The 27,352-nt window shown below is 40.7% G+C and overlaps 2 protein-coding genes across 3 annotated transcripts in view; both read left to right on the top strand.

Moving 5' to 3' along the window:
* Positions 1 to 3,675: 3,675 nt before the first annotated feature.
* Positions 3,676 to 15,132, top strand: LOC131707059 (beta-1,4-galactosyltransferase 3-like). The gene is made up of 7 exons (XM_059009130.1): positions 3,676 to 3,801; positions 5,342 to 6,139; positions 8,230 to 8,465; positions 9,397 to 9,584; positions 10,322 to 10,444; positions 13,225 to 13,329; positions 14,405 to 15,132. The coding sequence occupies exons 2-7, from the start codon at positions 5,881 to 5,883 to the stop codon at positions 14,553 to 14,555; spliced, it is 1,062 nt and encodes a 353-aa protein (XP_058865113.1). The 5' UTR covers positions 3,676 to 3,801; positions 5,342 to 5,880; the 3' UTR covers positions 14,556 to 15,132.
* Positions 15,133 to 22,447: 7,315 nt separating this feature from the next.
* LOC117434275 (protein Aster-A-like) overlaps positions 22,448 to 27,352 on the top strand; it is a 40,065-nt gene continuing 35,160 nt past the window's right edge. The window contains exon 1 of one of the 2 annotated variants that reach the window (XM_059009129.1): positions 22,448 to 22,465. Coding sequence is in view for 1 of the 2 variants with exons in the window: in XM_059009126.1 (XP_058865109.1) it covers positions 24,623 to 24,747 (125 nt within the window). In the remaining variant the exon portion in view is untranslated. Of the gene's footprint in view, positions 22,466 to 24,519; positions 24,748 to 27,352 lie in introns of those variants that run through there. The other variant, XM_059009126.1, reaches the window with a different exon arrangement.

The following is a 27,352-nucleotide window of genomic DNA, read 5'->3' as shown; positions in this document are numbered from 1 at the left end:
CATCAAGGGAAACAAATGAAAATCACAAAGCACTGTGAACCATCCTAACTTGTAAAAACCGAACAGCTTCCAAATTCATCCACAGTTCAGTTTTACATGCAATGAAATCATATCATTGGAGATATCCATGCACTGTTACAGCAAAACTAACTTTTTATTTAATTCTCAGTTTAAATAATGCATTTTAGTCTGAATACAGTTGATGCTGTGTTTAGCTATAAAACTTCCCAGTGATCTTTTCTTTCTTTCTTTCTATCTTTCATTAAGTAAACAAGAATCTTGCTGTGCTGTACCCGTGGGACATTTACAAAACACAGTTATATTTACATTGATTTTAAGCAGAGAAGACTGGCACATCATGCTGGATGAATGGGTTCTGGACTGTAGAGGGGATCACACCATTTCAATAGGGATTTGGTTGAGACCCAAAAAAATCATTCTACAGAATGAACAGTTTATATAAAAGGGGGCTTGGATCAGGCCCTTACTGTACTTTACATATGTATATATATATATTTTAGTAAGAAAGGAGTTTGTCTCCTGGAAGCAGAACAGCAGAAAATGTATCGGAGGAACCGGATTTTCACTTTCTTCGACTGTGTTGCCACGTTTGTTGGGGAAGCCGAACACTGTAGAGCAGCAGACGTTTTGGTCACCCCCGGAAACAAAGTAGAAGATTTGCACAGATAATAAAGAAACAAGAGAAGCTGAAGCTCCTTTATATCTGGTAGTTAAAGGTTCTCTTATTGATTGTGTTGCACAACACCCTGCTGTGTGTTTTTTTTTTTTTTTTTTTTTACAGTATCGGCATGATTTCACCTTTTGTTTTCCGAATGACAGCAATCTATTTTTAAAACACGACAAAACATGCAGATGCTGTTATTCACTCAACATGAGTCGTAAATCAGCTTGGTAAAACGACTCTGCTTTTACTAGTAAGTCATTCTCTTTACTGTACCATGACATCAACACGTCCTTTGCTTACCTCGTCTGTATTTTGAGTTCACAGCCATAGCGGAGGTGACGTATGCTCCTGTTCTAGCTGGCTATAAGCAAGAACATTTAGCGGTTAAACCTGAGTTTTTTTTTAAGCCACTAAATTTGTTCAGTCCCGGTGACTTTCAGCCAGTTGTTTCAGTGGTCTACTGCAGGGGTGTCCAATCACAGCCCTGGCGCGCAATTCCACTCCAGTTTGTTTAACAGGTGCAATGAGATCATTACTTCAGGGTCTGGAAGGAGGGTTCATTTTTCCATTTAGAACAGGGTTGGAACAAAGACCTGAAGCGGAAGAGACGACTTTGGCCTGGTCTGTTGCTGGTCATTGGATTGGGAGTCTTGGTGAATTTGGTCTGCCCTTAGCATTGACGTTCACAAATAACAGTAAACCGAGCGTTTCTATAGCTTCCGCGTGTGTACAAACCCTTCACTAAGGTACAGGCTTGTGTCTAGAGATGAGGTTGCGAAGGAAACCCAAAGGGGAATTGCGATTTGTTACAGGGAAACTAAACCTTATAGTCTGGGCAATGGGAGCTATATGTTGTGGCTGAATAGAACACATGTCTCTCTCTCTCTCTCTCTCTCTCTCTCTCTCTCTCTCTCTCTCTCTCTCTCTCTCTCTCTCTCTCCTCTCTCTCTCTCTCTCTCTCTCTCTCTCTCTCTCTCTCTCTCTCTCTCTCTCTCTCTCTCTCTCTCTCTCTCTCTCTCTCTCTCTCTCTCTCTCTCTCTCTCTCTCTCTCTCTCTCTCTCTCTCTCTCTCTCTTATATTATTATAAATAATAATAATAATAATAATGCTTGGAGGTGAGTTCCTCTTGTCGGTGTCACGCTACACAGTATACAAATCTAACACCTCATTGTAGTTCTGCTCAATAGGTGACAATGATAGTTGGCTGGTAGTGTAACTGCTGCACCTTCTAGGATCACGTTCCCTTTGAGCTTCTTGGCTGCGTTGCTTGAGAGGTCTGTTGGGAGCTGGGCTGTTTTGTGCTAGAATGATTTCATTCTTCAGAGAATACAAAGCCCAGGGGTTGGATTTCATCTTGTGTGGCAGCTCAGGCACAGACATTCACAGGGATTGATTGGTTTCATGTCTTTTGCGGCGCGACTAAACTGAACCGATTCACTAACTAGAAGAGAGGCTTGCTGTTTTGTTAGATATTTTGGTGTATTCTGAAGAAACTCATCTGAAAGTAAGTTTTTGTCTTTTTGTTTGTTTTTGTGGTCTTTTAGTGCAATTCTTAGGTGATTTTCAAAATGCAATGGCGATTTTTTTTATTATTTTTTTAATTTTTTTTGCAGAGGGTTAATACTTTAGCATTTCTGTTAAACTTGCTGACCTGTAATGAAAATGTCTCTCTGGGTGTGTGAATTTCAATTTTCGCTCTGTAATCCGTGATAAAGATACAGTAGGCACTTGTATGTGATAATGTTAGACCACTTTGTGCTTTTTAATTAGGAATAAAACAACTTCTAAAAAGTCTCATGCAGTTTACCATTGGTGACACTGTTCCTTTTCTCTTACTATTTTAAATGAATTGCAGATGTGGCCTTTTTAGTCATGAATTAAATGAGACAAACACTAATTTTGTGTATTTTAACAATTTTCCGAGTTCCCGTGGTTTGATTTCATATCGAAACGACAGAAGCAGTGGGAGTGTTCAACTACATTAGCACACGGCTGTGTGTGTGTGTTTATAATTGGGGCTTCTGATTTTCTGTGTTTTTAATGACTTTTCTACTCTCCTTTTAAGAATTCAATCGATACCTGTTAAGCCATTTGTGTCTCTCAATCACAACTGAGAAACGCATCAATAGTAAAATTGCATTTAATTAACGTTTGTTTTGTGTGTGTGAAACAACTAAATTGGCTTTTAAATCAGCCAAGACTTACAAACAGTTACTAAGAGACTAATCTTTATTAAAAACTATAGTGAATTAAAGTATTTTCTGCTGGACACACTCTTTATTACAATAGTTATGCATACTTGTATCTACATAAAGAGGAATCGCTTCTGCTTTTAAATGAAAGGTAAGACTATATATAAACGCCATTTCTCCCAGCACTGGAGTCTTTTATTTAGCTTTTGCAGTTCGGGCTTCAGCAGATCCTCTGGTGATTTATCTGCATGAGAATGATCTTGGGGTGTTAACAGTGCAGGCAGATCTGTTAGCAGTACATTGAAGCACAGGGTGGGGCTGCCTGCGTCCTGTTCCTGCAGCTTTTCCTCAGAACACAGCATTCCTTACCTTTGAATCACAGGACACCTATGCCCGAGAGACTGCTATTCAACCAGCAATCATTAACACGGCAGCTTTTTGAGACGAACAGGGCTTGACTAGGAGTCAGAAGCTTTCACCTGCTCTTTCAGTCTGCGCACCTAGCTGGGTTGAGACTACCCAGGCTTGTGCAGGTACTTTGACACCTGAATTCCTGTTTTACTGGACCACAGCAGGAAAAGGGCTGTTAGGTTCTCTTTAATTTAACTTTAACATATTTGAAACTTTGGTATTATTATTATTATTATTATTATTATTATTATTATTATTATTATTATTATTTATTTCTTAGGCACCCTTAGCAAATTACAATTGTTACAAGATATCACATTATTTTTTACACATTATTTTTACGTACAATTACCCATTTATACAGTTTTTTGTTTTTTTTTACTGGAGCAATCTAGGTAAAGTACCTTGCTCAAGGGTACAGCAGCAGTGTCCCCCTACCTGGGATTGAACCCACGACCCTCCGGTCAAGAGTCCAGAGCCCTCACCGCTACTCCACACTGCTGCCCCAACCGGGTATGAACCCATACCCGGCTATTCTTTACATGGTTTTTTTTTTTTTTTTTTTTTTTGCATCTAAATTGTTATCAGACTGGTTATGTTGTTAGGTACTTCCTGTCAGCTACATATAAACCAATGCTGTAAACGTGTCAGTTGATGGTACCATGCTTGAGTTTAGATCCAAAATGAAAAACTTGGGAGTGATTTTTGATCCTGGATTAATTTTTGAATACTGTTAAGGCATCATTTTTCCACCTTAGAAACATTGCTGGGCTGCGACCTTTGCTCTCTGCATCTGTAGCTGAAAAACTGGCTCATGCTTTTGTTTTCTCACTGATAGATTATTGTAACACCCTGCTCGCAGGCATTTCTAAAAGCATACTTAACAAATTACGATATGATCAGAACTTGGCAGCTAGAATCCTGACTAGGTCACATGCAGGTGATCACATCACTCCTGTTTTGGAGTCCTTGCATTGGTTACCTGTCAGGTTTCGAGTTCATTTTAAAATTCTTTGTCTTACCTTTTAAGGCTCTGCATGGTTTGGCTCCACTGTACTTCTCTGATCTTTTTATCTGTTTTACACTCCCTCACGCAACCCTCGCTCAGCTGATTCTAGACTGGTATGTCTTTCTCCTGCTCATCTACGCTCTGTGGGTGACCGGGGCTTTTGTTATGTCCCAAAACTCTGGAACCCCATTCCTATAGAAATCAGGGATCCAGCTTAAAAAGACTTAGGAAAGGCAATTTTGTGAATTTTTGCATTTCTTTTGTTGTGTTTTTCTTGTAAAACACTTTGAGATGATAGCATTTTAAAGGCGCTATATAAAAGTTATTATTATACAGGTAAAATAAAACTTGCTGTCATGCAGCTTTTATATTTTATTGGATACTCTTGTTACACCCTTGCTACAGTATATTAGCAGTTTAGGAGGGACAGATATATCTGTAGGCTGCTATTAAAAGGCTGGAAGTGGTTCTCTTAAGCTGGCACAGTGTGGGTTAATTAACACTTGGTTGTGTCTCAAGAAAATGTATTACTGTTAGTCTGAGTGAGAAGGTCTATCAAGTTTTCATTCCCAGAGGCTTGATCCCTTTGGCTCCCATTTGAGATCCGGATCATTTCGGTTTGGTAATATGGGAAGGACATCCTTAAAGACAGTGTTGGTCCACTCTAACCCAAGTTTCTAGGGATTTAGTTTCTGCTCAACAAGTTAGACGGTTTTCTGGTATGCAGGTAAAGTTTTCGGTTTCTGGCTGGTGTGTTGATTTTGTAATACAAATATAAAAAAAATGATTTTGTTGTTTTAGAGGTTCAAGCAAAGCAAGATATTTTTTTTTATTTTTTTTTATGGCTTACGTCAGTGGTGTCCAATCAATGCCGGTTCTGCAGGGCCATTCCACTCCAGCTTGTTTAACAGGTTTGACTTGTTCAACCAGTAGTGAAAGGGCTGATTTTGGCCGCCCCTGGACTAAGTGAATTTAAGTCGTGACTGTTGTTGTGTTTTGTTTTTTTTTTCTTTCTTTTTTAAACTTTTTTTTAATCTTTTTCAGATGGTCGGATGGTTCGCTAACGTTTTCAGTAAGGTGGAGTCCGGAAGGCTTCAGAATGAGGATAGCTCCATCCAGTCCCAAGGATTCTTCTTCTTGGACCGGTGTGGTTTTCAGTAGGAAGGAAGCTATTCCAGTTGTGATCCCTGTTTTTTATCTTTCATGACCCGTGCTTTGTGGAAAACCCATTTCTGGAAAACTAGAGGTCGTCTCAAGAGAAGACATCTTCATAGGGCCTGAGGAGAGATTTTTCTAGAGCAGTTTATTCCAGCTTTGCCTTTTGTAAAATTTTCCAGATTTTTTTTTCCTGAAAGGAAACCGGGGTGGGGATAAGGAGAACCACCAACGGCTTCTGTCATTTATTTATTTTTTATTCTACGTTTTTTTTTTGAGTGCCTTTCCAACTTCCCCTCCCAAAACCAAATGCTGCTGAAGATGGTTAGATGAGACTAATTCAATACATATATATGTATGTTTTAAATATTTTCTTTTTATTATATCGTTCTTATTTTTAAATTTCAAATTCTGTGAACTGCGTGACCATGCTGTTGTCCAAGGGGAGGTACTTGATGCTTTTCGTGTGCGTGCAGATGGTAGTGATGGCCTTGATGTATCGCGAGGGCTACCGAAAACGGGTAGGGTATTTCCTGGGCATATTTCGGAAAGGCGGGACTCCTGCAGCCATCGCCCAAGGGAACCTCACCCACCCTGGGGACGTGTACGCCAACCTGAGCCTCATCGTCAAACCCGCCATGCGCGAGGAAGATCTGCCATTCTGCCCGGAGAAATCGCCCCTGATCAGTGAGTATAGAGGAGTTTTTGCTTTAGCTCCTTCAAGTACACAAGGAATCGAGTGCTGCTTGTTCAAAAGCTTTCTTCGTCTAAAAATACATTTGATAGCGACTCAAGTAATGTTGTTGAAGCTGACACCCTGGGATCCTTCAAGAAGCTGAGTGATGAGATTCTGGGATCAATAAGCTACTAACAACCAAACGAGCAAGATGGGCCGAACGGCCTCCTCTCGTTTGTAAACCTTCTTATGTTCTAAGTATCACAACTTCAGCTGAGCTTTAGTACTATGTGTTTAACCTTCGTTGACCCAGGATTAGTAAATATTATTATTATTATTATTATTTATTTATTTCTTAGCAGACGCCCTTATCCAGAGCGACTTAGTCGTAAACAAAAAATACATTTCAAGAATCAGAGTACAAGTATTAATACAATTAAGAGCAAGATAAAATACAATGACTTTGGTTCTAGTAAGTACAAGTATATTACAAAATACGAATCAATATCGGAGCAGATAACAGCGTCAGTGATACTTACACCAGGATACGATTAAATGCAGAATGCTACAGACTGAATACTCAAGTATCCAACAACATGTTCATTTTGAGATGAATTCAGTACAATATATGATGTTCTATTGATTCTTTCAGACACACATGCTGCTGTAGCCAGTACCCTGATTTAGCCTGTACAGCAGAATCCTTTTTTAGGTTACTCGCGTGGAGACTATTGGGAGGATCAGAGCACTCTAGACAGCTTGCTCATCTGTCCAGCTGTGTGCTTTTAAAAGCGGATCCCTTCCAAGCAGATGTTCTGTTGGATTGTTGAGACGGGAACTGATGCAGGGGGAGGTTGAGGGAGAGGGGGGACACAGATCTACCCGCACGCAGGCTGCGGTATGTGTGTCAGTGGAGAGTGATACTTCCCTACATTGATCGCTGAGTGTCATTACGTTTTCTTTGAGATGCCCATCGCAGCCATCTCATTTAATCTGCTTATCAATAGAGATGTGGAGTGCCTCTACGTACAAAACAGAGAGGGGGCTCAAATGTGACAGGGCATGCTGAGCACTCTCTTCAGCTCAGGATGATTATTTATTATTATTATTATTATTATTATTATTATTATTATTATTATTATTTATTTCTTAGCAGACGCCCTTATCCAGGACGACTTACAGTCATAAACAAAAATACATTTCAAGAATCACAGTACAAGTATTAAGTATTACAGTGACTTCAGTTCTAACAAGTATGACAAAATACGATTCAATAACGGAGCAGATAACATTGTCAGTGATAGTTACATCAGGATATGATTAAATACAAAAATACTACAGATTAAATAACACTTGTGACAAATTACAGTACTCTAAAGTACAGGATTAAATGCAGTAAAATAGGGAGCAGATAGGGGGGTGTGAGTCTCTGCATCAGTATGATTATCAGTATTGGTGGGGGTGCAGAAATGGTGTAGCTAGTGCTAGAGCACAGAGCTGACACCGTGAAACTAAAACCACTTCATTTTACCAGCACTTAGGCCACACCCCACAGAATTGAGATGGTCTTTTGGCAGCGCAGTGTTGGGCTCAGTGTGATGCTGTGGTGGACCTGATTGCCTCATTTCCAGCATTAACTGCAGTCAGCTGTCTCTAATGGGGCTGGCTTGCATGCTTGCTTCCAGGCTTGTCATTTTATAACTGATCCCCCCTGGCTGGGCTCTCAGTGAGTCATTCTCCAAGGCTTAGTAAATAATAAATCTCGTGAAGTGCTTCAAGCATGCTTTTGAGATGAGTGGATTCATTATATGTGTGATCATTTTGAAGGTGGAATAAATCGGATGTGCAAAATTTTAAATATCCCATATAATATTCACGTACGTATCCTTCATGTTACGTCGTTTTCAATTCTTTTATGTCTTATTTCCAGGCTTTTATCTTTTTATAAATTTGAGTCTCGTTTTGAATTCTCATCCTGTTTAATATTTTTAAAATGCAATTTAAGATCTAGAAGACCTTAAGATTCTTCAGAATTGTAAATGGGCGCTGGTTTTACACACTGACCACTTCCTGTTTCCTGTGGTCCCCTCCCACCCCCCAGACGGTCCGTTCAGGGTGACGTTCCCTCCTATGCTGACCATGGCCGAGGTGGAACAGAAAAACCCGTTCGTGAGGGCCGGGGGACGGTACAAGCCGCCGGACTGCCAGTCGACTCATCGCACTGCCATCATCATCCCTCACCGGAACCGAGAGCACCACCTGAAATACCTCCTCTACTTCCTCCACCCCTTCCTGCAGCGGCAGCAACTCAACTACGGCATCTACATCATCCACCAGGTACTGCAGGGGGCGCTCTCGCGCGCTCTGAACACGCTTAGGGACCGCAGCGCGAGTACAATCGAAGGAACGCGGTTTTAAGGTAAAGGCGCCGTGCCTCGTACAGGCTTGAAACGGAGGCCTGTGTGGGACACGATCTGTTTGCAGGTGTTTATTGTAAAATGTTATTATAGAAGTCAATTGTGTGCTGTTCTCTTGTGATTATAAAGGTGTCTTCTCGGGAGCACTTTGAGGGTGCAAGAGTCAAGTGAGTGATTCAGTGCAAAACCAGGCAACTCTCTTACACCGTAGTTCTGCATCGCCCTACAGAACGAACTTATTTTGCTTCATAAAGTCGAATGAAACCTGCTGAATAATGTTACGTTAACATACTGAATTACACGCCGCTTTGTAGTTTTCCATATACTTCACGGAAAACCTGACACATTGAAAAATGTGATATTTCGAAATCATTTCTATTTTATGACTTCCGGCAGACCTATCATTTTGCAATTTCTTTGTTTTACATGATGTTATAGGGCAGCAGTGTGGAGTAGTGGTTAGGGCTCTGGACTCTTGACCGGAGGGTTGTGGGTTCAATCCCAGGTGGGGGACACTGCTGCTGTACCCTTGAGCAAGGTACTTTACCTAGATTGCTCCAGTAAAAACCCAACTGTATAAATGGGTAATTGTATGTAAAAATAATATCTTGTAACAATTGTAAGTCGCCCTGGATAAGGGCGTCTGCTAAGAAATAAATAACAAAATTATGTTCATACAGTTTATTTATTTATTTTAAATTGTCTCAATCCTAAAATTCTAGCTGAAACAAAACTGTACATATTAACTCTCCTTATTGTTGCAAGAGTCCAACAAAGATTAAAACAAGTATTGGGATGCACTCTTGGAATCCATGGTGTTGAATGGCTCTGCTGTTGGCTTGTCTCTCCAGGCTGGGAATTACACATTTAACCGGGCCAAGCTGCTGAACGTGGGCTTCAAGGAGGCGATGAAGGACGAGGACTGGAGCTGCATGTTCTACCACGACGTGGACCTCATACCGGAGGATGACCGCAACCTCTACACCTGCGACAAGTACCCCAAGCACGCCTCCATCGCCATGGACAAGTTCGGATACAAGTGAGACCCCCCGCTCCAATTCTCAATAGCAACTCCCATCTTCTAGAGCAGCACTGTGTGATGAAATTACAACTCTCTACTCCAGTTTCAATTACACTGCAGTCATTTTATAATTGCAATTTCTGCAAAAATAAAGTGAGAACTACAAAGCCCCCTTTTCTCCCTGTCCGACAACACTATTTTACTGCATTTAATCCTGTACTTTAGAGTACTGTAATCTGTCACAAGTGTTATTTAATCTGTAGTATTCTGTATTTAATTATATCCTGATGTAACTATCACTGATACTGTTATCTGCTCCGTTACTGAATCGTATTTTGTCACACTTGTACTTGCTAGAACCAAAGTCATTGTATTTATCTTGCTCTTAATTGTATTATTACTTGTACTGTGATTCTTGAAATGTATCTTTGTTTTACAACTAAGTTGCCCTGGATAAGGGCGTCTGCTAAGAAATAAATAAATAAATAAATACATAAATAAATAAATAATCATGTAATGACAAATTCTAGCTTGGGAGGCTGGATTTAAAATTAATAATGTAGAGGGGTGGGTAAGCATTGATACAGAAATGAGCGTTACAGGGCTAAGAACGTTTTTAATATTTTGTAATACAATATGAAAAACCCATTTTTGTACCGGCACTTTTTTTAAATGTTGGACTATCACTAAAGAGTTGTGGCGTTTCTACACAGAGATGTGTCTGGTAACTGTGGGCTTGCTCCCTGTATTCCCAGGCTGCCTTACAAAACTTATTTCGGAGGGGTGTCTGCTCTGACCCCAGAGCAGTACATGAAGATGAACGGCTTCCCAAACAACTACTGGGGCTGGGGAGGCGAGGACGATGACATTGCGATCAGGTGAGCCCCGGTCTCCCCACAGCTGGAGCGACGCTCTATCAATCAGGCTCCTTGTTTCACCGTGTTTGATTGTGAGGGGGTGCACGGTCTTAAACTGTATTACACTGTATTGTGTCACAGCCTGACTTCAGTTACAGTAACTGGTTGCCACTGTGAGAAACTTATTTTAACAGAATACTGCCAATTGCAGTTTTGATCAACGGTGTGTTGGAATCGATTTGAATGGGAATCGGAATTGATTTTTGAAAAAAAAGGGTATGAAATTGTAAAACCGGAACTGACCCCAACCCTCGCTTGTGCATTCACTATTATGCAATAATGTACAAGCAAGCTGGTCGATAATTGTATCGATTTCACTAGATGGGCTGTAGGCTACTGCACCATTGTGTCCCAGTGACCCAGATAAGACACATTCTTACTCTGTTTGAAGTGTACGATTACATCGCTGTTTGAACTCTCCGTGGTCTTCCAGGGATCTGAGATACATTTTAGGAGGGATCACCAGAACACCATAGGCTAGGATTCTCCTTCATAAACTAAATACATAATGTGTACTCATTTAGGATAAAAAAGAACATAATTATGATCTTTTATTTAACATCATGTAAGCAAAGAAAGAAACCACTAAATGATATCGCTAAAAGTCTAATAAAAAAAGCCATAATAGCAGTACAGTAGTTCATGTTAGTTTTTAAAAAGTGTCACATTTTTTCAATTGTTTGTGTATATATGGAAAACTACAAAGCGGTGTGTAATTCAATATGTTAACGTAACATTATCCCAGCAGGTTTCAATCAGCATTTAAGAAGCAAAATCAGTTTGTTCTGTACTAGGGTGAGGCAAAACATTTGCCCATAGCTGTAGATCCCTTATCCGAAGCAAACAAAGCCTGCTGTATGCAGAGTCGATGATGCACTTATCATGCACTCCAGAGTGCATGCAGGGAGAAGATGTTCTCAACATGCCTCCCAGAGGCAGTAATTAGGAGCAGACTGAAGCTGCTTGTAAGTGTTTTTGGAACTCAAACAAGGGGAGCTATTGTCTGTTGTTGCTGTGTGTGTTTTTTTTACACCCTGCTTGTGAAGATGCTGTGAATGGGACTCCGGGAGTTCTATCACGTTTTGTGAAGCGCTTGATCTGTTCTTTTTGATTTCCCTGATAATTGTTTATTATTTGACGCAAGTTTTGCATATATCTGGAACAACCGCTTCTTTGCATGTGGTGAAACATGCAAATAATATAGGAGGCTGTGTGGTCTAGTGGTTAAAGAAAAGGGCTTGTAACCAGGGGGTTCAAATCCTAGCTTATCCAGGGCGACTTACAATTGTTACAAGATATCACATTATTTTTTACATACAATTACATTATTTTTACATACAATTACCCATTTGTACAGTTGGGTTTTTACTGGAGCAATCGAGGTAAAGTACCTTGCTCAAGTGTACAGCAGCAGTGTCCCCCACCTGGGATTGAACCCACGACCCTCCGGTCAAGAGTCCAAAGCCCTAACCACTATTCCACACTGCTGCCCTAGTAAGAGAATAATATTGGCATTGTCGAATCTGGGGACAGAAAGAGGTCTGACCAGCTGAACGCACAGCCACAAATGTTAAAATGCGCGAGACTTTTTAGCAGTTGTTTTAAGACACCTGTTTTAAAGCACAAAGGGGTGTAAAATGTTCACACACAAGTGCCTATTGTTTCCATATTACAGACCAAAAATGTTCTCACACCCAGAGGTTTTCATGCAGGTGGGTATATAAATGACAAGAGGTGTTCTAATACATGCGCGCCCGACTGTATGTGCCCTTTCAACTCTGCTAGCCCCACCCACTTTGCATGCAGACAGCGAGAGTGGGCGGAGCTTACAGAGTTGAAAGGTTACTGTGTGTCATGCAGGAGCATTTCTATAAAACCCTTGGTTGGTACTAGCCCATGCAGAATGGGGCAGGCTCCTTTTTGCTTTTGGAGTTCCCCAACTAGTGTTTTTTTTGTTTTGTTTTTTTAATTTCAAAACGCAGGTTTGACATTTCCAAGCAGCTTAAGAGTCACGCTGATGTTTACGACATTTTTTTCCAATAAGCCACACATTCCGGTTTCTGCACCGGGCCAGGGGAGAAATTGCAGCGTTCAAGTCCTGACCATTCGTATAGCATTCATTCAAGGGCCTGAGCAAGCTAAGCTGGGTTGCGAGGTTCTGTAGCCTAGATCGGGTTTTAGAGCGTCTTACAGTGACGGTGCTTGACCGAACCTCCCTCTACTGTTGATATCTGGCAATGCTTGTGCGGCAACACTATATATACAGTATCTCTCTCTCTCTCTCTCTGTCTGTCTGTCTGTCTGTCTGTCTGTCTGTCTGTCTGTCTGTCTGTGTCTTCTTTCTTTCTTTCTTTCTCTCCTTTCTTTCTGTCTTTCCTCCTTTCTTTCTGTCTCATTTATTTATTTCTCTGTCTGTCTCTCTTTCTTTTCTTTTTCTCTCTCCTTTCTTTCTTTGTCTGTCTTCTTTTTCTCTGTCTCTCCTTTCTTTCTGTCTCTCTGTCTGTCTCCTTTCTTTTTGTTCTCTCTCTCTCTCTCTCTCTCTCTCTCTCTCTCTCTCTCTCTCTCTCTCTCTCCTTTTCTCTCTCTCAGGGAATTGAACACGGTGCATTAAGATTTATTTTTTTAATACGCTATAATTTAATAAAGGTATTGAATGAAACAAAATATATCATTGTGTATGCAGAGTAGCACATCTGATTGACTTTTTCAAATAAATTCTCTCTCTCTCTCTCTGTCTGCAGAGTGGCTCTCAGTGGCATGCTGATTTCACGACCCTCAGTACAGGTGGGGCGCTACAAGATGATTAAACACGAGCACGATAAAGGCAATGAAGAGAACCCCAAACGGTAATTACTTGGAAATTGCTAAGTATCTGCACCCCCCCCCCCCCCCCCTCTCAGAATTGCTCACCTTTGCCCACAGCCGATACGAAACAAGCTGTAGATTGGTGATTCTGGTATCTTGGTCTGAAAGCCACATTTAAGCTCTGCTTTAGCTCAAGGGAAAAGTTTCCATGACTAGGACTGGGTCATAAACACTCCTTGCTATAAAACCTATGGCATGCTGGGTATTAGTTTAAGTCATGCTGTAAATGTTTACCAACTCTGCCCTCTAGTGGACAAAGGGGTGTGCTGCATGATCATTCTCAAAACATCTTTCTAAGCCTAATCTGCAGTGTGCAGTGCGCTTAAAAACAAATACAGCAGACGTTTGCCTTATTGACGCGCTGCCTGTTACACTTAGGAACCTGGCAGCCGGTTTAGTTTCCTGTAAAGAATTGAACACACTGCATAAAGATGCATCAAAGATCAGACATATTTATTCTGAAGATCGCTCTGTGAAGTTCAAGGAGGGGATATTTTCACGTGTCTGTTGTTTTTATGTTTTTACTTTGTTTGTTAATTCACCGATTTGGTGAAAATTAGAATGCATTTTTAAAAGGTGGACATAAATAGTCTACAGTTTAGCATTTACTGTTTCAGGTAAGCATTTAACAAGATATTTCGCAGTGAATACAATATTATTATTATTATTATTTATTTCTTAGCAGACGCCCTTATCCAGGGCGACTTACAATCGTAAGCAAATACATTTCAAGTGTTACAATACAAGTAATACAATAAGAGCAAGAAATACAATAACTTTTGTTCAAGTGTGACAAACCACAATTCAATAATACAGCAGATAATAGTGATAGTTAAATCAGGATATACAGACCTACCCAATCCTCCTTGTGCTCCGTCCTTCAGGATGAGACGTAAAACAAACTAGGTCCTATTGGAAGTGACTCTGCAGCAGCAGTTGTGATGCATAGTTCACCCCCTAGTCTCTTTAAGTCGCTTTGGATAAAAGCGTCTGCTAAATGTCTAATTAGTAATAATAACGATGTCTGTACTTTTTTCACTGTTTTGTGTCTTGCAGGTTTAACATGTTGGCGAAGACAAGGCGCACATGGAAGCAGGATGGAATGAACACGATGGAGTATGAGGTGCTGTCTAAGGAGTTCAGACCACTCTACACTAACATCACTGTGGACATAGGCTCAGAAAAGGGGTTCCACCCCAAAACGTGAAACCAGCCCCTACGGCGGCGCCATACTCTCTCCAACCGCTTGAGGACACATCTCCTCTCACCTCTCTCTGATACAAAAAACAAACTCTGTTATTCCTTGAAACTCTACTGGCACTTTAATGGAAACACAGTAACTACAGACAAGACTTTTCTTTTTTTTCATAGTAGAAAAGCCTTTTTTATTTGTATTTGTTTTTGGGTTTTTTTTCTATCACACGGATGTGCTTTTACCAGAAATTGTTAGAATTTTTCTGGAATGAATGTTTTTGACTGATATTTTATATAAATATATATCAGATTTCTTGTAATCACCCACTATGCCTTAAATTCTCTCTCTCTCTCTCTCTCTCTCTCTCTCTCTCTCTCTCTCTCTCTCTCTCTCTCTCTCTCTCTCTCTCTCTCTCTCTCTCTCTCTTTAAATAGTTGAGATCTTGTATTTAAACAAAAAAAGGACGCGCTGGTCTGTGCGATATTCCAGATCTGTCGAAAGCAGGAGACATTTTCCTTCATCTTTTTACCGCTATTCAATAAACTTTACAACACAAAGTAAAATTAATCTTAATAAAAAAATAAAATTACTTGTTTGTCCAGCTTTTGAATGAAGACAGTTTTCCCATGCTTTTACCATACTGTGGTTTGCCATAATATGCTTTACCAGACCTCTCTGTGCTTTACAATGCTTCCCTATGCTTTACCAGACCTTTCTGTGCTTTACAATGCTTCCCTGTGCTTTACCAGACCTCTCTGTGCTTTACAGTGGTTCCCAATGCTTTACCAGACCTCTCTGTGCTTAACAATGCTTCCCTATGCTTTACCACACCTCTCTGTGCTTTACAATGCTTCCCAATGCTTTACCACACCTCTGTGCTTTACAATGCTTCCCTATGCTTTACCAGACCTCTCTGTGCTTTACAATGGTTCCCTATGCTTTACCAGACCTCTCTGTGCTTAACAATGCTTCCCTATGCTTTACCACACCTCTCTGTGCTTTACAATGCTTCCCAATGCTTTACCACACCTCTGTGCTTTACAATGCTTCCCTATGCTTTACCAGACCTCTCTGTGCTTTACAATGCTTGCCTATGCTTTACCAGACCTCTCTGTGCTTTACAATGCTTCCCTATGCTTTACCAGACCTCTCTGTGCTTTACAATGCTTGCCTATGCTTTACCAGACCTCTCTGTGCTTTACAATGCTTGCCTATGCTTTACCAGACCTCTCTGTGCTTTACAATGCTTGCCTATGCTTTACCAGACCTCTCTGTGCTTTACAATGCTTCCCTATGCTTTACCATAACTCTCTGTGCTTTACAATGCTTGCCTATGCTTTACCACACGTGTCACCATGGTATATCACACTTTGCTGTGCTTTTACTGTGGTAAAAGTGTATACGGGCTGTGTGATTTGTATAGTGATATTGTAAACTGGTTTTAGATTTAATTTAACCACATGGTGTGCAGGGAGAGTCATTCTTTGCTGAGGGTTCCAACAGGAGCGTTCTTGGGTGTAAAGAGGCCATTGGCTTGGCTTGGGGGATCGGAGGACGCCTGCTGACATTAAGTTCTCCTGAACTGCTGTGGAGAGTTTCTGCAGTGAGGGGAACACCATTGGACACTGTAAACTGGAGAGAATACAGAGTAAAATAATCAGGCCCATATGGGCATTAAAATCTATCAACGGAATGAATCTGTTGAACCCTGGCCTACACTGATTGCAGTAAGAACACAACAGTGGAACTATGAGGCAATTAAACAGTGCAGGAAACCAGCTGCTTGGTCGCTGGGTCACTTTCTTCTCCTGACAGGTCTGGTATGTGTGAGTTTGTGGGGGATGGTGTTAGTGAAGATCCATGTGACGGAACGCACACCCTCTTAGAAAACATGCATCTAAATATAGCCAGTTACTCCCGTCCTCGCTCTCCGCTCGCTGTGTTGTCAGATTCATCGGCAAAGAAGCCTAAAGAAATGCAGCTTGCAGGTTTGATCTAGATGTGACTCGGTCATTATCAGTCTCTTGTAGGATCGACTTGGAGTATTGAAGGGTCTGTTTCTTCCACGTAGTAAAGAAGTTTTTTTTGGAAAGCCAGATCAGAATGTCGTTTGTGTACAGTACACAGCGTGGAACACTTCATCCAACACTAATGTTCTCGTACGTTTTCTTAATGTTGTAACTGTCTCAGGCAGTGCTGTGTGATGCTGTTGTAAGAGAGTGCGATCTGGGCTCAAACTGGCCACCCTGCACACCACAAAGCATCTTAAACAACTTTGAAAAAGTCTCGTGCATTTTACCATTTGTGGCTGTGTGTTCCTTTTCTCGTCCTATTTTTTTTTTTTTTTAACAAATTGCATGTGTGGCCTATTCAAGTCATTAATTAAATTAAACAATCACTGATTTGCCTATTGATGGTTTTCCAAGCTTTTCAGTTAGTGGTTTTATTTCATATGCACAACGAATCAAGACTGCAGAAGCAATGGAGGGTTTCTAATATATATATGTGGTTCTGAAAGGGAAACTACCCTTATGCCTCAAGAAAGAAAGTCTTTGACCAATGTGTGCTGCCAGTGCTAACTTACGGATGCAAAACCTGGACCCTGGATGCAAAAATGACTCGCAAATTACAAACGACTCAACGGAGTACGGAAAGATGCATGCTGGGAATAACAAGAAGAGACAGGAAAAGGAAGGAATGGATAAGAGCACCAACAAAAGTCTGCGATGTGATAATAAGAGCGAAAAAAAGAAACTGAAATGGCAGTGTGGGCCGGACATGTGGCAAGAACAGACCATCGATGGACCAAGGAGATGCTAGACTGGATCCCAAGCGATATAAAGCGACCAAGAAGATGACCTCCAGGAAGATGGCAAGATGAAATTAGGAAACACGCCTGGAGCAACGTGGATGAGAGACGCAGCAGACGGGCTTGTGTGGAAGAATCTTGGGGAGGTCTTCATCCAGCATTGCATTGAAAAAGGCTGAAGATGATGATGATGATGATGAGGATATATTATCAGTAATTTTGATTTGTTTTTTATTTTACTATTTTTTTCACATGTAATCATATTTAGTCATACTTATTGCAATTAATGTCCATTGCCGTTTCTCGTGCTTTACGACACCTTGCATATTCCTGACATGTCATAGTCATCCATTTTTTTCAGCCATATTGATACCTCCAGTTTTGAATTTACAGACATGGCAATGGGTAGGGTGGATGCTCTTAACAAACGTGTTTTACCTGCTTTTCAAACCCAGAGCCCCACTGTATTTGCTGCCCAACTGAGCCTGCTGTCAGTCTAACAGCTTTTGCAAGAGTCCAGCCTTCCTGGTGCCTGTTCTAGCGCTGTCTAGGCTCTGATTGGTTGCTTGTAGGCAGTGTGTGTGTGAGACAGCTTGCTCAACAAGCTTACACATTTACTCCACTCTGCTCAGACTGAGAGTGCGCCCGGCTGTTTAGTTAAAGTTAGCGCTGGCAACTGCTTACCTCTTCTAAGTCGTGAGTATATTGTGTGTATTTATAACAGCAGTGCTAACTTACAACTTTACACGTGATCTTCAATAGCAAGGCAGCAATAGTGTGGCACTGACAGAAAGACGAGGCAAGGGCAGCTGCTGTGATAATCTTCAGGATAATAACAGGATATGTGGATTCAAGGCAGTAGCAGAATACATGTACAGCACAGTGCGTCTATGTTGTAGACAGAAAACAAACTCCATCAGTTAATAAGAAAATAGCAAAATGCACTACAGTCTAGCATTAGGACTGATACTGGAAAGCTTTATTTATTTAACCAAAAGATGTACTCTTAGAGACTGTGGCCTCATTTACAAGGGGGTCCTGGAATTTAAAAAAAGATACTTGCAATGAGAGTGTAAACTAGAGCCAATGCGATACTTACTGGCAGCCATTAAACACAACAGAGTTTGCATTACTTTTAAGCCACATATTTTCATTGACATACAGTGACTGTGTTTTTTTTAAATAATGGGGAAGACGCAGAACAGTACTTCAGCTGTCAAAGTGGTGACGTGTGTATGCAAATACCAAAACAATGCAAATTTGTGGTGCTATTTCTAGTATTGAAATTAACAAGTGGGGCCAGATACATCCGCCAAGAATTTTTTTAGGAGTGAGACATAATATATATATATATGAACATAATTTAGATATTTTATTGGTAACACTTTTAAAATAATGGCCGCAAATTCCTAATGAATTCCCGGCTGAATCCCGCAGGAATCACAGCTGAATATCGTCTGCACTTCCTCTGAGTTCTGAAGTCATTCATTTTAAATTCATGTAGAATTAATTACCACCCTTCTTCATTCCATGTTCCTTTGTAACAAGCGACGTGGATCATGTGTGTAAGGCATGCATTCTTTCATGAATGAACACTTCTCACATGATGAATCAACAGGGGGCGGAATTCAAAATGAATGACTTCAGAACTCGGAGGACTTGCAGAAGATATTCAGCTGTGATATTCCTGTGATATTCAGCCGGAACTCATTATGAATTACCAGACGTTATTTTAAAGAGTTTCAGTTGCTTGCCGTAGATTTAGGCAATCATCCAACGTGTCTTTATAAACGCAATTGCCAGCGCCCTCCAATGATCTGCCACTTTGACTCAAGTTTCCTTTTGTTTTTCCGGAAATATACTAGCTGTGCACTAGATGGCGCTGGTGCTTACTAATCTAATGGCAGTGTGGCTCATCTAGCCTACATGAACTATGTCTATGGCAGGCAGCTTGACTTTACTGGTCACTATTTCTTTTAAATCCAGATTTCTGTAGAACTATGGCTGTTGAAACCTGTGTCCATTGTGAGTTGGGCCCTGCTCCCAGATGTGAAATGCATTTCCTTCTAACCCTTACAGCATCCATCCCTGTGCATGCCGTTTCCTTGGTTACGGTATTGCCGGTGTAATTAGTACTCTGAGCTCATTCGCAAACACACAAATAAGGCGCTCGGCTTCCTTTAATAAACCGACCGCCGCAGTTTTGCCTTTTAAATGCCAGGTAATCCCAAGTTAAATATTGTTTTATACATGTCGTTGTTGAATATCTTAGGATTCGTGTTTGTTTTGTGGCTTTTGATAACATTGTTTGTTTTGTTCTGGGTTTTTTTTTTTTAATGAAATTGAGTCGTGTCGGTAACAAAAAAATAAATAAATACAAAATGAAACTACAAAAGGTCTATTATTATGAAACTACAAATGGGTTATTATGGCTTCAAGTTGACTTTTGCGATATCGTTGTGTAGTTTCTTTAAATGTAAACATCAGTTTCTCTATCCTGAAGAAGAGAACTATACAATTGTGATTAATTATCGTTTAGTTCGTCCAATAAAAGAGATCACCTCAACTTATCTTTGTCTCTCATCTCTGGTTAGATACGGCTCCTAATTCTTCGATCAACAGTGTTTGTTTTTATTTTTTATGGACATTCTCAAAAATGTTTAGTCGATGGTCAACAGCTGCAGTACTTAAGCGGTTACTCACTGACACATTATTAGGAACTTATTTTTTTTTACTGACACGACTCTTTTTCCTTATTATTTTAACCAGTAGGCTATACAGTACAGGGTGATGAAATAAAATTGGTCTTAAAATATGACCTGTCATTGATGATTATTATTATTATTATTATTATTATTATTATTATTATTATTATTATTATTATTATTATTATTATTATTAATGTATCTTCACAGAGTAATATCAAATTGCTTTTTTCCCCCCCATACTGTTTTACGGTGCTTGCAATTATTCTCTAGTAGTATTTATTCAGTAATCCAACTAGTTGTGATGTAGTGGGATTGCTAACAGAGTATCTGTAGTATTCAAACGGGACGGATAGACCCACATCATACAGTATGAAGCCTGTGGAGCGGGCATAGATTGATACACGAGGTCCCCGAGTCAATATTGATTTTTAAAGATCGAGTAAAGCCTGCTTGTCGTCTCACCTGCTTTATTTTTTAAAAAAACCTACGATGGCATGAGAAAACCCACAGAAAACCAGAAAGGCAAATATTCGGGCCGCGCTTTATTTTGAGCGACACGTTACCAGTTTTCCATATCGAAAAAAAACCGGACAAATTGACTTTTCAAAATCTAACATGAAATAAATACTGCACTACTATTATGGCTTTTGCGATATCATTTTGCAGTTTATTTGATCACATGACGTTAAATAATGTTTCAATCCTACAATTCTAGCTGATGCAAAACATTTGGCCATAGCTGTAAATTTAAAGCTGCGTGGTGTGCAGGGGGAAGTCACACAGTCAGGAGAGCGCATGGGTCCCCGAGGGTCTCCCCTGGTAAAGGCACGGGTGTGTGGTGTGCAGGGGGGAGTCACACAGTCTGGGGAGCGCAGGGGTCCCGGAAGGTCTCCCCTGGTAAAGGCACGGCCGCGTGCTGTGCAGGGGGGAGTCACACAGTCAGGACAGCGCAGGGGTCCCTGAGGCTCTCCCCTGGTAAAGGCACGGGTGTGTGGTGTGCGGGGGGGGAGTCACACAGTCAGGGGAGCGCAGGGGTCCCCGAGGGTCTCCCCTGGTAAAGGCACGGCCGCGTGCTGTGCAGGGTGGGTCACACAGTCAGGGGAGCGCAGGTTCCTGGCTGTTTGAAGTCAACAGTCTTCGCTTAGGATATGACAAAGGAGTGTTGCATTGCTGGTTATCTTCCAGTGTGTCCTTGTCTCCATCCTATCTCTCCATCAGACTCAAGGAGAGGCTCCCCATAATCTCGTGCCTGTATCTCTTACACAAGCACCGCTATCTCCCAGCCATGGCGTTCCCCTTGGGAACCGCAAGGTCACTCAGCTCCGGCTGACAAGGTCGCACACTTCCAGGAGAGTGGAGAGAGATAAGATGTGGAGCCTGCGTGGGAGAGTTGTGGGGTTAGTCGGAGCTAAGGTTTCCACCCGCACCATTAAACCAATCTGTGAAACCTGTTCAGATATCAAACCAGATGCCGTCCTTTTCCTCTGGTAAAGATAATAAAATACACATTTCTATCGCGTTTTCATCACAGAGAACTACACATTTTTTTAAATTAACAATTCAACTATTCAATTATAAAACAGACTAATATAAAATGTAATGACAGAGTATCAAATTCAGTTCCTCAATGCTTTTTAAGTTGAAATGTAATATCACCGCTACTTCAGGGCAGCAGTGTGGAGTAGTGGTTAGGGCTCTGGACTCTTGACCGGAGGGTCGTGGGTTCAAATCCCGGTGGGGACACTGCTGCTGTACCCTTGAGCAAGGTACTTTACCAAGATTGCTCCAGTAAAAACCCAACTGTATAAATGGGTAATTGTATGTAAAAATAATGTGATAGCTTGTAACAATTGTAAGTCGCCCTGGATAAGGGCGTCAGCTAAGAAATAAATAATAATAATAATCTATGTTTTCTAAATAAACCGCACCTATAACCGCGTTGCCCATAATGTGACTCTATATTAAGAAAAAAAAAAACAGGTGGCACAGAATTTCACGGGGAACTGAATTTGATAACCGGCAGTGCAACTTCTCAAACTTCGAGTTAAAGAAAATTAATTAAAAATGTGTGACCGAGGGGCGGGATATAAAACGACGCTCGTTTTTGAAGTTAATGAAAAGATTAAGAAGATTAAAAACTGGTTGCCCAAACAAATCTTTATTTCACCGTATAGGATCACCTTATTTTAAAACACTCGGTGTGCAGCACTGCAGCTATGTGAGGCAGTGCGTTTTGACGCGGTCTGTTTGTTTCTCAACAGATCAAGGTCATTTAGACTTTAGCACTGTGCCATCTATCTGCATATGACATCGGAGACGGTGTGTCTCCCAGCTGCAGCATAACCGCCTGCTGAGGAAAACGCCTCCAGCCAACGGACCGCCGGACATGAGCATGCAGGGTTCGGGTAAGACTCGGCTGTACAGTCTCTGTGCACCACACAGTGCGACACATTAGCTTAAAAAGAATGTTAAGTGAAAATATAGCATTAACCGGTAAAGTTGTATTACAGTAGTACAGTAACCTTTTATACAAACGTTACTGAGGGTTGATTTTGCGAAAAACTCGAATTGGGGACATAACAGATACATTGGAAATGGTAAAGGATTTTAAAACTGCACATTTAAGGTCGATCATTTATCGCTTTCTTTAACTCTGCAGTTAAAATACTGAAAAGGAAGAAAAAAAGGCCAGTATATTTTTAATAGAAATATAAAAGGGTTATGTTTGATTTTTAAAGAGGTTTTTCACTGAAACATTAAAATAAAATGTTTAGAAAGAAAGAAAGAAAGAAAGAAAGAAAGAAAGAAAGAAAGAAAGAAAGGTTATGCAAATTAAATATTTATGTAAAATGTGTCAAACTATTACAAACTCAATAGGTAAGGCCTATGCTGTTAATTTTCTTAGGGTACTAATTTACATATACGGATATTTTATACGTTATAGTGCTGTTTTAAAAATAAATGACAATAAAATTAATCGAATTTGTATTTAGTTAGTTTTGTACATACAAACGCAACCATTTTAATAAAACTGGCAAAGTCTTTAATAGAGATCTTTACATTCGAATGCATGACTTTAGATCACGCTGATGCGTTGCACCTTTACAGATGTTGCGTGAAGGGGGGGTTATTTGTAAAATAATACATAAATATACCAAACTGTTTACAAAACAACAAAAAAACTAAACCGGCGTTTACCTGCCAAGTTATTACCGTACTAAATCTGCACCCGATCAACTGGTGAAACGTAAAAACAGTAAATAGTTATCGGTGGTAGCCTAGTCTGGTGTTGCGCAGGTAAACTTGGTGGGAGAACACCGCGCGCGGACACGGGAGAATCCTCAACGTCGTTTGCTTTTTGGTCTCCATGGCAACTTATATTAATACGTACGGTTTCTTTCAGAAAAAGGGTGGACTTAACAAAATCTAGATTGTTTTAAATACACCACAGTTTGTAATGTCCATAAAATAGCATGTGTTCTTTCAGAAGGGGGGGCAGACGTAACCAAATAGTGTAATAACTGTATTTTTTTCTTTAATTAAACATAGTGTGTACTAACTTGTAGGTCAACATTACACATGCAATATTATAAAATGACGGTATGTGTATATCATTAGTGTTTTGTGTTGCCTACCTCCCTAGTACCGATGTAGAGATGTAAATAAGACTCCCGTTGCACAGCAGTTTGATCCATTCCTGGTTTTACACCTGCTTGTTTATCTATACGCTGTGTCTAATCAAGCTCGTATTAAAACCTGGAATGGGTGAGACTGCTGCAGCATGCAACAGGAGTCTCGTTTCACATCCCTGCGACGTGCAGTACACTGCATTTGTTTCTGTTATGATAGTGTTGGAAATAACCTGAAATACAACCTAAGCCCGGCAGGTGGCGCGACAGCCAAAGAAAAAAAAAACAGCCATTCACCTTAGTGGATGGGAAACTGGTGACATTTAGGCTTTGACGTAGAGGAACTTTTTGCAGTACACTAAGGGAAGCTGGAGCCAACATGGCGAACTTATTGCCGTAGTTGCCGTCACGGCACAGAGCCAGTTTTGTTTATGTATGTGTTTATTTCCAGGATTACATATCACTCCTTTGTAGCCCACCCTAAACACGCAATCCGCTCGGATTGGTGTATCACGAGTGGGCTGCTTTGACTAGAACACCGCTACTTCAGATAGGAGGGGTGGATCCGGTCAAAAAGTTTTACACGAGGGGTGTACAATTTGGGGTTACGTTTAAATAAACCCTTTTCAATACATTTAAAGATCATAAAATTGGAGTTGAATTTCTAAAGGCGTCCTAAACTCAATGTTTATCCAAGGTTCCGATTAATTTCATCAGATATAATTGGTTTTAAAGTTTGGATTTATATATTGAGCCCCCACCCCCCCACCACCAAAGTTTTGGTAGAGTTTGTGTAAGAAAAACCGAACAGCTGCTGGGAAAGATTTGAAAAAAATAATAAATACACCTATTTATTAAATGGATTATTGTAATAACCGCAAACCAAGCGAATGATTCTAGTATCGGTGTGCTGTCGTTTAAATACGGACTAAAATGACAACAATGTTGGTGTGTTCGTATGAAAAGACCGAGTTAATTTCTACGACAGCCACTGCCAGGCTAGTTTATCAAATTGAACCGGAGGGGAATACCACAAGTGGATGTGCTTCTCGTGTGAGGTAGGGAAGAACGCGTTTAGTTTGTTTTTTAGATACGAAATCGACGCGTAACCGTTGTGTGGTTCTTTGGGTTATTTATCTTTTAAATATCGTGGTGTGCGGGGTTTTAAAAAGTAGCGAAATTCACTTTTTTGTTTTTCTCTTGGCGCTTTTTGCAAACGCAAAATTAATTAAAAAGTTAACGCTGGGACTGACAAAGCCTGAGCGCCCCAGCGTCTAGGATTGTCCAGACAACTCAACCCAGATTAAGGCAGATTTAGAGGGGGGGAAATATCCTAGTGGAGCAACAGGACACACAACCCTGCAGAATAATTGAAAAATGCCATAAAACAGTAAGATACAATGATATCTGAAGCTTAAGAGAGTTCTCTCTTTGTATGTTCTCTAGCACATAGGGGACCTTCATAGCCAAATGAATCAAATCTGTTGCACAGTAGTAGCGCATAGAATCCATTGCATTTTGCTGGAGCGTGGCTGGCTTTCTGTTATCGGTATTGCGCTGCTGTTTGAGATAAGGGTGCTGTTTTAACCTTCCCTCGTTTGAACAGCACCGCGCTGTCAACAGCATTGGGCTTCGATTGCCTGGTTAATTAATACACAGAAATGGCACGCGCTGGCTATGTCATAAAACGGGTTTGCCTTGGGGTGCGGAGCGGAGAGAGACCGTCCCAGTGCAGCCTGGCTCTCAGGAATATTGCATGAGGGTTTGCTTGTGTAGAGGACTTTGTTGGAAATGCATTAACTCGTTTGGCGACAAACTATAAAAAGCTATTTTTTTTTGCACATGTGGCAGGTGTCTCTATTATTATTATTATTATTATTATTATTATTATTATTATTATTATAAGCGACTCCCTGCAACGGAACAGGAGAGCTGAGGGTCAGTGGGTGTCCACCTGCCTCTTTACACCCCTGAGCTCACAGCTGTCCTTCCCTGGAATACAAAGGCTAGCCCTGCAGGTGTCCGTTCAAGATCACCATAGCGTGGTGATCAACTGACGCATTCCCTCCCAGATTACACCTCCACAATTTTACATATTAAGATGATCCTATTATAATCTTATCACTCCCTCCCCGCCCACAGACACCCCTGTTGATCTGTACACAATATTGTGGAAACCACGGTGTTTGATCATCTCCTCTTACACCAGCGATGGCAGGTTTGCTCATAACAGTACTTTTAAAAACATCCTCTTCCGTGTGACCGAAAGGAAACGGGGAACCAAAATCTGACCGAGCACGTGTGCTGTTGCGAAGTGCAGTCGAGCATAACGCTGCCAAGCCTTCGTTGCTGTGATTTTATTTGGATGTATTTGTATGTCCTCTTCCTAATTCCACGTTGCTGTTTTGCGTTGTTCTACTTGAGTGTTGGCGTTATTGAACAGCCCTCTGCTGGGGTCACAGTATCTCTTGTCTTTGACGTTTCTGCGTTGCTTGCCCTGCAGTTTTCGCAAGTCAATGTTGCGCAAATTCTGAATCGGCCTGTGTGAATCTGCAGGGTGTTAGGCGTGTTCTCAATTTGATATTCAACAAGCAGTCCTGTAAATTCGTTTGCATTCAGCTCTGTTTAGTGTTTACTTGGGATGTAATGTAGATTATTACTAATCAGTCATTTAGCAGACGCTTTTCTCCAAAGGGATTTACAGAGACTAGGGGGTGAGTTATGCATCAACAGCTGCTGCTGCAGAGTCACTTCCAATAGGACCTCGTTTGTTTTACGTCTCATCCTGAAGGACGGAGCAGATGGAGGTGAAGTGACTTGCTCAGGGTCGCACAGATTGCAGTGTGTTGTCGCTACAAGGACTGAAAAGGATTTTTACTAAAGGTACAGTCAGATGCATTTCGGTAGTTTAGGTTTGAAATTCACTGTCTCACTCCAGGGAAATATATAACAAGAGATTAAATGTGTTAACAGGTTTTCTATTGAAGTGACAGTAAAATGGATTCACTGTCACTTTAGATCAACGGTCATCTCAGAAGTTGACATATTGATAAGACCTTTAGGGGCACACAGTCATATGAGTTCCAGCATAACGTTAAAAAAAAAAAACAGGTTACATTGACTTCCTTGAAACAGACCAGTCAAGCTGTGCAGTTTTATCCAGACGGGTGTTTTCGTACAGACGTCAACATCTTAAACTCGCACATTCCCAACCAGATTATAACTAGCTGATTTAGAATAAGACTTGGAATGGAAACAATCGTTTTTTGTTACCGTATTGAGAAGGAAATTACTCATTAACCACATCGAATGCGATTGGAAAAACGCTTTTTTTAATGCTGAATACAATCATTGTGTTCTGTAGACTTGCATGCCTGTTTTTTTGTGTATAGGAAATAAATCACTAGGCTACCTAGATTAAAGATCTTTGGCATGTTTGTAAAGCCATTGCACCTCTTTATCCAAAATGAATGTACAAACACTATCGTGTCAATGTTAGTTTAACAAAAGTCCTATACCAAATATGAACAGCAATACTTGTGATTCAGTCCTTTTAAGGGCATGCTTAAGGCAAATTATTATTATTTGTTTATTTAGCAGACGCCTTTATCCAAGGCGACTTACAGAGACTAGGGTGTGTGAACTATGCATCAGCTGCAGAGT

This window comes from Acipenser ruthenus, chromosome 38 (genome assembly GCF_902713425.1).
Source record: "Acipenser ruthenus chromosome 38, fAciRut3.2 maternal haplotype, whole genome shotgun sequence".
Taxonomy (NCBI): Eukaryota; Metazoa; Chordata; class Actinopteri; order Acipenseriformes; family Acipenseridae; genus Acipenser; species Acipenser ruthenus.
Note: the sequence above shows the minus strand (reverse complement) of the source record. Positions and strands in the feature narration are given on the sequence as shown.